At 45.8% G+C, this 12,432-nt stretch overlaps 1 protein-coding gene across 4 annotated transcripts in view; it reads right to left on the bottom strand.

Moving 5' to 3' along the window:
- ccser1 (coiled-coil serine-rich protein 1) overlaps positions 1 to 11,646 on the bottom strand; it is a 250,485-nt gene extending 238,839 nt beyond the window's left edge. For 3 of the 4 annotated variants that reach the window (XR_010034394.1, XM_063195671.1, XM_063195673.1), the window contains exons 1-6: positions 11,146 to 11,646; positions 7,373 to 7,499; positions 6,704 to 6,977; positions 5,452 to 5,593; positions 4,237 to 4,409; positions 965 to 1,633 (exon numbers count right to left, since the gene is read on the bottom strand). Coding sequence is in view for 3 of the 4 variants with exons in the window: in XM_063195671.1 (XP_063051741.1) it covers positions 965 to 1,633; positions 4,237 to 4,409; positions 5,452 to 5,593; positions 6,704 to 6,977; positions 7,373 to 7,462 (1,348 nt within the window). In the remaining variant the exon portion in view is untranslated. The remainder of the gene's footprint in view (positions 1 to 964; positions 1,634 to 4,236; positions 4,410 to 5,451; positions 5,594 to 6,703; positions 6,978 to 7,372; positions 7,500 to 11,145) is intronic. The other variant, XM_063195672.1, reaches the window with a different exon arrangement.
- Positions 11,647 to 12,432: the final 786 nt, after the last annotated feature.

Genomic DNA, 12,432 nt, shown 5'->3' with positions numbered 1-12,432 from the left:
AAAATGCAATTCTTGCAGTCATGCAATTCATGCCTTCACAGGTTGACAGCTATGACACACAGGTGTGTATTACAAAGAACATAGAAAGCGCATCATCTGTGGCAGTCATTAAGGTGTAAAAACATCCTGCCCAATAATTTCCCTGTAGAACGCTTCAAAACATCACACTGCACACCTGACAGCCTGGACAAGAAAATGCCATCTGTTTTACAAGTGAAGTGACAGACACAAAAGCAACAACACAATCATTTAAAACTGCCTCCAGGCAGGGCCATAAAAACATGCGCTTGTTGACAGACTGCTGACAGAAATAAGTGAACAGAGCGTCTGATTTGTGTATAATATTGAATGAGGAGGTGTTTTTTCTTTTCTGACAACAGAATTTTGATGTTCTCCTTTGTAGTTTCCATCAACTTCCTTAAAAAATAAATGCACCTGCGCCAAGCCTAAGGGGAATTTCTTTAAAGAATAATAACAAAATGCTATACTGCACGTAGCTATCTGAGTTTGGTAAGCTTCAGCAACTTTCTTGTTTTTTTTCCTTTAATTGCTACATTTCTTTCAGATATTGAAAAAGACATTCAAACAGAGAAAATCTGCCTTCATCCCATACACCCATTCAGGTGGCATGCCGGTTACTTATTTACCCGTCTATGGCCTTGTAGGCTCAGGTGGTCTTTGTAGATTTCCTAGCCACTAGCATATTCTCTTTGACAAATAAAGAAGTGTGCAGCATCAACAGGAGATGCGTGTTATGATGTACCTGTGTTTGAATATGACAATGGGAGATGCGTGTTATGATGTACCTGTGTTTGGATATGACAATAGGAGATGCTGGTTATGATGTACCTGTGCTTGGATATGACAATGGGAGATGCTGGTTACCTGTGTTTGGAAATGACAATAGGAGAGGCTGGTTATGATGTACCTGTGTTTGGATATGACAATAGGAGAGGCTGGTTACCTGTGTTTGGCTTCCTCAGGTGTCCCTGGCGGGTGTCCAGACGGCTGGTCTTGCGTGCGTCCTGGGCGAGCAGGGGGTTCTTCAGCCTCCGCTCTCGCGGCTCCGGGTTCGAGCTCCCCTCCTCGCTCAGCTCCGGCTCCAGCGCTCCCGTATCCGGCTCGCTCTCGCTGATCTCCGACATGTCTGGCTGTGGCTCGGCCTGGCTCTGGTCCTCTTCTGGCCCAGTGTCGGTGGCAGTAGTGGCAGGGACCACAGCTGGGGTGGTGGTGGCAGCAGCGATGGCGGTAGCGTCGGTGGCGGTGGTGGCAGCGGTGGTCTGGCTCTCACATTGAGCTGAGACGGTGGCACTGGCGTTGGTCTGTGTTGGCAGTGAGGTTGGCTCGGAGGCAAGCTCAGGGGGCACGGAGGGCAGCACCTGTGAGGAGGTACCGGTAGGGGTACTGGCAGGCAGGAGGCCGTCCCCTCCCAGGAGTGCCGGGACATCCAGGGGAGCGGCAGGACTCGGGGGAGGCAGGGCGTCCACCTCAGACACAGAGTCCTCGGTCACGTGGACGAACTCGGACGGGGTGATGGCCGTGGTGCGGTCCTCAGACAGCATGGGGGACTGGAGGGAGCTCTCCACAGCCAACTCTCCAGGCCAGGAGCCCGGCGTGCCCGGGCCTGAGGTACCTACACAATTACAATCAGAATCACAGTCAGAAACAAAAAACTTTTATTTGTCCCAGCAGAAGGCAATTCAGTCCATAGTCCCGCTCGCAATAAATCTTGTGAATTAGAAAAGAATATAATATGAAGAGGTAGACAAGCCACACAATAACTACAGCGTTCATTCAATAGAGTACCAAAATACACTCTAGAAAAGGAAAATAGAAAAAATTCAAATCAAGGCTTCATGTCACAGGCAGATTTCCAGATGTCCACTAATCACCATTGACAACTTCCACATTTTCTGAGGACATGTCAAATTATCTGCATTCAGTCTGATCGCCAAGCAAAAATATCAGTTAAAAGCATAAGTCAAGTCAAGTCAAGTCAAGTTTATTGTCAATTTCTTTACATGCACTGGTCATACAAAGAATTTGAAATTGCGTTTCTTGCTCTCCCATGCAGACATAGACTAATCTAGGTAAGGACATAGACAGTATAGACATAGACAGTACTCATACATGGACATAGACAGTATGGACGTAGACATTGCTCATACAGACATTTAAAGTGCAAGACTGGACAACAGAAGACTTGTAGAGAACATACATTAAGAGGAGGTATTTTGTTGTGCTTTTTTTAAAAGTCCTTTATAGCGTTCTGACATAGTAATAGTAGCATTTGAAGAAAATAAATAATTAAAAAAGGTTTTATTAAATACACCAGCAGCAGTATGTGTGTGTGTGTGTGTGTTTGTATGTGTTTTGTGTGCGTGTGTGTGTGTGTGTGTGTGTGTGTGTGTGTGTGTGTGTGTGTGTGTGTGTGTGTGTGTGTGTGTGTGTGTGTGTGTGTGTGTGTGTGTGTGTGTGTGTGTGTGTGTTTAGTGCAGGTAGAAAGTGCGGTGTGCGTCTGTGTGTGTGTACCTGTGTATGTGTGTGTGTGTGTGTGTGTGTGTGTATGTGTGTGAGTATGAGTTGTGTGTCAGTGTGTGTATGTTTGGGTTTTGTGCAGAAAGTGCAGTGTGCTTGTGTGTGTGTGTGTGTGTGTGTGTGTGTGTGTGTGTGTGTGTGTGTGTGTGTGTGTGTGTGTGTGTGTGTGTGTGTGTGTGTGTGTGTGTGCATGTTTTGAGTTAGTGCAGGTTGAAAGTTCAGTCACAGATGTAGTAGTGCAGGTGGAATGTTCAGTCGCAGATATGGTGGTGGGGATGAGGGGGGGGGAGCGTTGTCAGTGGCCTGGCTGGCTAGAGGCTGACAGTGAAGGGAGAGTGGGTTGAGTGTTCAGTATCTTGATTGCTTGATGCATCGTGCTGCTTGCAAGCCTGGTGGTACGGGAACGGAGGCGCCTGTACCTCTTTCCAGAGGGCAGGAGGCTGAACAGTTTGTGTGCAGGGTGGCTTGTGTCTTTGATGATCATCAGTGCTTTTCGGGTGAGGCGTGCGGTGTAAATGTCCTGCAGGGAGGGGAGTGGTACTCCAATGATCTTCTTCGCTGTGTTCACAACACGCTGGAGTGTCTTCCTGTTTTTCTCCGTGCAGCTTCCTCCCCACACTGTGATGCAGCTGGACACGACGCTCTCTATGGTTCCTCTGTAGAATGTTGTCATGATGGAGGGTGTAGCACTTGCCTTCTTTAGTTTGCGCAAGAAGTAGAGACGCTGATGGGCCTTCTTCGCCAGTGATGTAGTGTTGGTGGTCCAAGAGAGGTCGTCGCTGATGTGCACTCCAAGGAACTTGGTGCTGCTCACTCTCTCCACAGCATCACCGTCGATGGTCAGTGGTGGCAGTTGTTTTTGGACCCTCTGAAAGTTGACAACAATCTCCTTGGTCTTGTTGACATTCAGCAGGAGGTTGTTGTCTTTGCACCATCTGGCCAGCAGGTCTACTTCTTCTCTGTAGTGGGTCTCATCGCCCTTAGTGATGAGGCCCACCAGTGTTGTATCATCCGCAAACTTCACTAGATGGTTAGTGCTGTGGGTCGTTGTGCAGTCATGTGTCAGCAGCGTGAACAGCAGGGGGCATAAGGCAGGCCTATTGTAAGCAGATATCCACGTTCGATGTGATCACACGTATTTACTATTCAATAAATGTTGATAAATGTTGAGCTAGGGGAAGCCTGCTGAGTGATTGAAAGCTGTCATTACCTGCTCCCGCCTTCACGGACATTTAATCCCTCCTACCCATTCACCTGCCTTCCGCGAAGACTCTCGAATTGTCCCACCTCTTGCCCAAACTTTTCACTAGCGGTCCCACTCTATCATCCCTCTACTCTACACACAGGGGGGTGCAAACAGATCTCTCCCTGCATGATCTCCACTTAAAGCATCACTGGACCACAAGCCAAACATATTACTGTACGTACTGTGTACATCAAGCACTCAAGGGTGAACTAGAGACCCTGATGGCTAAATGGATGAAAGAGGCCCTGCTGTGGCCAACCGGTAGGGCACTCGTCTGCCATGCAGCCAACCCAGGTTCGATTCCTGGCTCTTGTCATTTGCTAACCCCTCCCCGTCTCTCTCCCCATTGGCTTCCTGTCCACCACTCATACTGTCCTGTCATCAATAGTTGAAAAAAAAACAAAAAAAAATATCTTTGACAAAAAAGGGATGAAAGAGTGATAATACTGTACCTTCTGCGGGCGGCTTGGTCTGTGTTTCGGGGGCCTGGTTCCTGGAGAAGCGGTGGTGGGCTGAGAAGGACTTGGGCAGCAGGTGCTTCCTTTGCTTGGAGGACGAGCGCTTGGCGCTGCTGCTGCTCACGTCGTCAAGGAAACCGGAGTCATCGCCCTCCACGGTCCCCGAGCTGAGTAAGTAAGTAATTAAAAAAAAAAAAAAAAAATGTAAAAAAAAGGTTATAACATTTACCCAAAAGCTTGTCTAAAATGGGCCTTTAGTCGACCCTGCCGTGACCAACCAGTAGGCTAAGGTACTTGTCTGCCATGTGGCCGACCTGGGTTCGATTCCAGGCCTGGGTCCTTTGCTGACCTCTCCCCATTCGCATCCTGGCCACCTCTCAAACTGTCCTATCATCAATAAAGTCGAAAAAAAATCTTGGAAATAGGCCTTTAGTTGGCTTTTAAAATGTGGCCGAGCCGTGCCTCTAACGGCTGGGCACTGGACTGCTACACCAGTGACCCGGCTTCGCTGCTAGCCCGGGCTATTCCACAGGCAGGGCATTCCACAGTCTGGGGGAAACAGCTTCAAATGCATGGTCACAATTCCTGAAGCAAGTGTGCGGAATTAACCCATTGTGTCCTGGAGACACATATACGCTGCATTCAGGTTCTTGAGATTTGAGCTGTTTTCATTAAATATGTGGGTAAGTTAGAGCTGAATGAACTCATTCCAAGGCAAAACGAGGGTCCTAGCATTTAAATGCAACTCATTTTATGTGTGTATGTGCTTCGGAGGCTGACATATTTAGGATTTAATAGGTAGAGGGCACCCTTTCCCAAAAAGGGCTTAGGACAAAATGGGTTAACAGGAGGTTTTGATTATTACACCTGAGAGAGCTTGCTGAGGATAGGGGGTGAAGTAAATCTACTAGATAGGCCCTGCGGCTCGCCTGCCATGCGGCTGACCCGGGTTCGATTCCTGGCCCTAGTCCTTTGCCGACCCCTCCCCGTCTCTCTACCAATTCCCCTCCTGTCCACCTCTCACACTGTCCAATCAAATAAAGTAAAAAAAGACAAAAAAATCTTTAAATCTACTAGATAGGTAGGTACCTGTCCATGAAGAGATCTGTATGTGATGGGAGTATTTTAAACTGAATCATGTATGAAACAGGAAGCCAATGGAGGGAGCTGAGAATGGGTGTAATGTGAGTATATCTGCATCTGCTAGACCTGATGCAGTTGATGAAGACGTTGCGGTTGGTTCCACTGCTGCTTGTACTCGAGCCCTTCTCGAAGTCCTCTGTCTGAGAGCGTGTGATCTTCTTGTGCCGGTGCCCGCCGAACCCAAACGAGTGCCTCGACTTGACGTGCCCTGCACAGTTTATAAAAATGGGGTGTTATTACATTCCGGAGTTCACGTATATAACTCCAGATAGAGTATTTACAACACTGTGGAGAGTCAAATTACTCTGACAGTGGAGTCAAAAGTCAGTGTAAAACTTTGTAGATGGCCAGTGTAATTTCAACACTATAGCAAGATGATTACTCGTCCACTCTGGTACCCACTCTTCAGGTGCCCGAGTGTACAGTATTTTTTTTTCGTATTCAAATAATTGAGTAGAATTAACTTTGAAAATGTCACACTAACCAAACTGTAATATTAACATTATCTTTGAGTGGGAACAAATGCTATTTGAAATAGAGTTTCAACTCTTCAAGAGTTATAATAACACTGATATTTTTATTACTCTAGGTACTGTAGAACCTAATACTAGGACCAAATACTAGTGGGTGTTAGGTGTCTATTGTGTCTCTATGTTTTTGTAACTGGATCAGACGTACTGAAAATGGCACAGAGCAATTTTCCGAAAGGACGATAACTATTCTATCTATACAATCTAGAACTAGAAGACTTAAAATCTACTCTTGAAGCTTTGAATTCACACTTCATTTTTACTTTGTAGTTGTGAGAAGGGCGGATGTGTAGACAGAACCAAAACAGGTGTGGCCAATTAAGGGAGGCATGGAACACTGAAGAGTAACTGTCGGTTTTTTGAATTTTTGAATTTTGCTGTGGAACACTCTATGGCAAACACTGCTTGCTGTGAGGACTAATTAGTTAGTTGCTGGGCCTAGTGGGTGAACCAGAACAGGTGTTGCCAATTGAGGGTTTCATTCTCAACGGCCAAATCTTGAATAGGATTGTAGAACACTTCTAGGCAATTACTGTCTTGCTGGGGAAGACAGTTGTGGCACTGATGTTGGTTTGAAGATCAGATGGTTGCAAGTTAAAATCCTACTTTGAACCAAACTTTATTTCAGATTTTATTATACTATACACAGTGTTAATTCGCTAGAGTTAGAGTTAGAAGAGCATACAGTATATGTTATTTTTAGTAAAACTGCTAAGCTCTGGCCCAAAAGGCAAGCTGACTTGTAGCATTTTCTGCGAGAATGCAGTCTAGTTTTATTAACTACATACCTCCACCGCCTCCGCCATCTTGTGACTCGGTGCCCGGCTGGGGGTCAGCGAGGGGGTCGGTGGCGGGGAGGCGTGGCTCGGCGGCAGGGCTGCTGCGCTTGCTGTGGAAGCTGAGGGAGGGCGTGCGGAACAGGCTGCGCCGCTTGCCCGTGCTGCTGGTGCTGGAGTTGGTGCTGGACGGAGAGGAGGTGTGCACGCCGTTGCCATTGGCGCTGTTGCCCCCAGCGACGCCCACATTGGTGCCCGAGGATGGAGAGGAGGGCAGCGACTCCTGCTGGGGACAGGCAGTCAAAAAAACAAGGTGTCAGAGAGTAGCCTACTGAAGCAAAACAGTGTTTGTGCATAGCTCAAAATGGGTTGTTAATGCTTCAACATAAGTGTATAGTACATGAATTCAGATATAAGTATTAACAACACTGTGGACTGGAGAGTCAAATTACCCTGACAGTAGAGTCAAATCAGTGTAAAAATCTGCAATAATTCTGTCTAATATTCTGCAATATTCTTTGTTTTGCCAACCACTTTTATTCACAGTGTCCTATATTCAAAGGCACTTTGAACAAAATGCATTATTATTGTCATTAACATCATTATTAGTATTTTTGTTAGTATTGTTGCTGTTATTATTATTGTTATTATTATTATTATGATATTAAGTGGTGTTTTTACTGTGTGGTGGTGGTGTTTCTTGCTGGAGCTCCGGCGGAAGATGGGGAGCCGGGACACCAGGGTGGAGCGCTGCTTCCCTGATTCGCCCATCGCCAGCGGCAACAGAGGAGTCACTCACTCACTTGCTCTGGAAACAAATAAGTAACTCATGTTACAGGGCATACAGTACAACATATACAGTGTAATAACAACTCTTCGCTGATTCACCCATCGCCTACAGAGGGGTCACTCACTTACTTGCTCTGAAAAAAAATAAGTAACTCATGTTACAGGAAATACAGTAATAAGTCTTCCCTGATTCGCCCATCGCCAACAGAGGAGTCCCTCACTCACTTGCTCTGTAAACTGATATGTAATGCAATGCAGGTTATAGAATACACAACATGTACATGACGACTCTTTCCTGAATCACTCACTCAGCCTGTACACAAATAAGTAACGCACATACAACATAAAACATAAAACACACAACATATGTAAACATACAACATACACACTGTATGTCTAAACTGATTCATCCATCGCCAGCGCCTGCAGAGGGGTCACTCAGTCAGTCTGAAAACCAATAAAAAGTAACTCATGTTACAGAACATACTACATACAAAACAACTCTTGCCCGGTTTCCCCATCACCAGTGGTGGCAGAGGGTAGAGGGCAGAGGGCAGTCACTCGCTCACTCAGTCTGTGAACAAATTAAGTGAAGTGAAAGTGAAAGTCCAACTGGGGAACTCCAACTCCCATTGTCATTGTGACACAGCACACAAGTGTTCACTGCACACTTCACACAACAAAATTGCATTTAATTTCATAAGGGAGCAGTGTGGCGGGACAGTACCATGCTCAGGGTACCTCAGTCATGGAGGAGGATGGGGGAGAGCACTGGTTAATTACTCCCCCCACCAACCTGGCGGGTCGGGAGTTGAACCGGCAACCTTTGGGATACAAGTCTGACGCCCTAAACGCTTACCCATGACTGCCCTAAATTAATTCATGTTTGAGAACATACAACATACACCAACACAATAACAACTCCTTCCTGATTCGCCCATCGCTAGCGGCAAAAGGGGGAGTCACTCTCTAGTTCTGTGAACAAATAAAGCAACTCATGTTACAGGACATACATGTACAAAATGGTGGAAAAAAAACATGTGGGTGGCAATTTCTAAACCCATGTTACACAACACACAACATAACAACATAAAAATAAAGGCAAAATTCCACGACACAAACAGACTCCATTCACCAACTTGGGAGTTCAGTCAGTCAGAAAACAGCAAACAACATAGATGACCATGCGACAATTAGGAAATAGTCATGTTACACTGGCATAAAAGGAACAGTCACTCTAAGCAGATGTCTCAAACAGATGTCTCTTTAAAGATTGATCCAGCAGGGTTCTGCTCTGAAGTACAGGCACTCCATCGCAAAACGAAAGAAAAAAAGTCTCATTGTCTCTCTTTCGCTGTTTGCTGAAAAAGATGAACTACATCATAACGTTGCTACAGTATGACCTTACAGAGATTTCAGTTAGAGATTAAAACATGGTCCTTATCATTCTGGTGGTGATGACGTTATAACAGAGGCTCTGCATGAAAGGGTGACACAACATCAGATCACTCTAAGGTCCAGTACACAAATTGAAGCTTCAAAACACAGAAAGAACAGTTTCTGCTATATCTTAGAAAGACTACAAAAGAATAATAGTAGCTGCTCTCGTGATAGGAGGAACAGGAATATCCCACGGTGGTGCCTGGATCTACATTCTCCATCAACGTGTTTTTGTTCAAAAGCAGCAACATACTGTAGTACGCACACTGTAATCCCAGATTGGCTGGCTACAGTGACTATCCTTATTTACCCCCACTGTAGCCAGTGGGGAGCCAGCTTGGTTTAAAACTTGAAAGCACAACTGCTAGCCTAATCCTTTCATTCCCGTTGCTGTGGAAAGAAAACACTAAAAAGCAGCCAATGCACACAGAGAGCAAACATTGCAAAGGGGTAGTAAACTGTAACAAAACATATATCAAACACCAGTGTGTTTACTCAAGCGAATAGTTACATGGAGGACGCATGGTGAGAGTGGGGAGGTGAAAGCCGTGGCACTGACATCTGTGCCTACACAGTAACTCCTTCAGTAAACACTAATAGACTACCACGTGTGCCTCAAAATCACTCACTAACACACCGCAGTGACACATTCATATGTTGTCAACAGCCTAGTAGGCTTGCCTACACGTACACAAATCCATACATGACCAGTAAGGTTACTGGGTAGTCAGCTGCAGTAGTCAGAATTACATGTTTTACAACAAATATCAAATATTATAATGTACTACATGACATGTATTGTACATGTATAATAGTTTTTGTATCTTAATAAATAAAAGGGTATCTTGTACTAGTACATTATTTAATCTTGCATATACAAATTGTGTTGTGTTCACCTTGAAGGGAGGTGTGTCGTAGTAATGTAATAATACTGACAACAAAGGATGTCTATTCTACGTGTATTCTATTCTATTCTATTCACAACTCTCCAGGTTACTCATAAAAAACAGATTGCAACCAATGACTGTAGTCTAAGCCTAAATGTTGCAACATATCATCTCTTCAACCACGGTACAAACCAAGGTAGAACCCTGCCTAGTTGCCTCTAGGTTCTCCCATGAATATGGGGCAGAGCCAGAGCCAGAGCCAGAGGCAGGCTGGCATGGGACGTATGAAGAGGGAGGATTAGAGGGATCACAGACTCAAAGATAAACAAATGGGGACGTAGCAAGGTGCACTAAACTGTGTAAACATTCCACAGGGGTATCATAGAATTCGTCACCCAATGAGCTGGACAGACGGGTACGGGTGTTCCCATAGGTGTGACAACTTTCTTGCATATTCTGCATAACTAGTGATTCATGTTCTGTGCGTAAAGCCAAGCCCTCCCCTCCTTGTGATGGAATGTGTGCTGTTTGTTGACAATGCGTTGTATTATGTTGCAGTTTGGTAGGTCGGATAAACTGAAATAATTGATTATACCATATGCTTATGGAGGAAAAACAGAACTCATCAGATCTAGACTGACTTTTATTGTAGGCAGTCATTTACAATTTACAGGAAACAAGGCGCGTGGGGGGGGGCAGTAACACAGTGGTGCAGAATGCTTTACCACGCTGCTTTCTTGAAAACATCACCATGTGAAGATGTGCCATGGCAAATATCTGTAGGGTTTAGGTATTTCAATGTAAATACACATCGAATAGGGTCCACGAAATGATATGCAGACCTTTACATTATTGCTTATTCGCTGCCTACGCAGTCATTTCATTAATCAAGACGACGTGACCACCAATTACTCGGTACTTGGGTAGCTTGACGGATAATTAAGTGGTGGCCACGCAAGGTGCACCGTTTAGCGCTGTCAACAAGAGCCCCTGTCTGTCAAGAGGGAGACCATGCAAGCTAAGGCTAGTCGTAGTGGTGCTGAAGTAGCGCTGGCTGTCATACGGAATTGAATCAGGACGACACTTGATTAGCTGCTCACCCCGATCTTGCAAATAAGACAAGCGCGTTGCAGGCAAGCGTGCGCAATTAAAATGCAAGCGTTGGTATGTTGTACGCCTGGTCGATCTGTTTAACAACATTGTAATAACAGTCACCATTGTGCAACAGTACAGTAATGATCAATTGGTGCCAAGACCAGTGATCAGCTGAGAGGTTAGCCGGTTAGCAAGCTCGGGGAACCTAGCAGGCTATGAGCCTAGGAAAAACATCAGTGTTACCTTGAGTAGAATTCCCGTTCTTTGAGGGTAGCGAATATGCTAGGCGCAAAACACTCAGTCGTGTCTGTACGTTCACACAGACCGCACAGGATTCCCAAAAGAGGTGGTCGACATATCCTCACGTGAGACAGCTTCCTGTGAATTCCAAGAATCCCAATTCAAGCCATTGCATTGCACGGCCGTCCAAGCACACCTCAAATGACGTGGAGTCTCCTTCCTCTCTCCTCTTCCGTATTACAGGCTGGCAGCATCCACCACCCTCGCTGGCGTCACGGGTTCTTCAGGTAGCAGGTGAAAGTGGAGAGTTTAAATGTCACATCATAATACATTAATCCACCACGAACAAAAACAATGCTTGTGAAGTAAATCTTACAAAATTTCAGCGGCTTATCTGCCCTGCACTACATGCTGTATGTTGGTGTTGCAAGAAAAATTGACATGTTTTTTTTTCTGTGGGCGAGGTGCTGTTTTTGGCCTCGCTCCAAGCAGATAAAGAAGTACCTGAGGTCAAAATACAATGCCATTACGCAAGAATTGCACGTGCCTCACAGAAAGCTACAGAAGTAGCCTAACCTGGTTATTCAATACAGGCTAACCTTTTCAACACCCCTCTGTGCCCATGTCTGTTTTTTTCCCCACCACATTTTCTGCAGTTTTGAACAGTCAGCTATTTGGGTTCATCATATTATGCTGAGCTTTCTCGCAGTAGGGGTGAGGGCAAAAAAAACCTGCACAGCCTCTCATTTTATGTTATGTTCAGTTAAGAGTTTAAAGCCCCAAGGTCTGCTTTCTCATCTGCAGTGTGTGTGTGTTGGCTGCTGTTCCTCTAGAAGTGCTAGCCTGAGGATATAGAACAGGATAAGGCAGAGGCAGAGGAAGCACACCGGCACTGCATTGTTAACCTGCTTAGCTCGCTGCACTTGGAGCATTCAAGGTTCTCTGCGGATCAGTTGTCACTTAGTAATGGAGAGCATGGGGGCTGAAACCGCCAAGCGCACCTGAAGCCATCACTGCACTAGCCCCACCCCAGGGCCACTGACAGCTTTGGCTGGGCTCGTCTGACAGGGCCCCCCACACCCATATACATAGACTACAGTGTAGGCCCAATGAGAAGCCCCCCTCTCCTTGGACCCTGGACAACTGACCCCTTTGTTGTTGCTCCCCCCCCCCTCCCTCAACACACACACACACACACACACACACACACACACACACACACACACACACACACACACACACACACACACACACACACACACACACACACACACACACACACACACACCA

Source organism: Engraulis encrasicolus, chromosome 3, assembly GCF_034702125.1.
Source record: "Engraulis encrasicolus isolate BLACKSEA-1 chromosome 3, IST_EnEncr_1.0, whole genome shotgun sequence".
NCBI lineage: Eukaryota > Metazoa > Chordata > Actinopteri > Clupeiformes > Engraulidae > Engraulis > Engraulis encrasicolus.
Note: the sequence above shows the minus strand (reverse complement) of the source record. Positions and strands in the feature narration are given on the sequence as shown.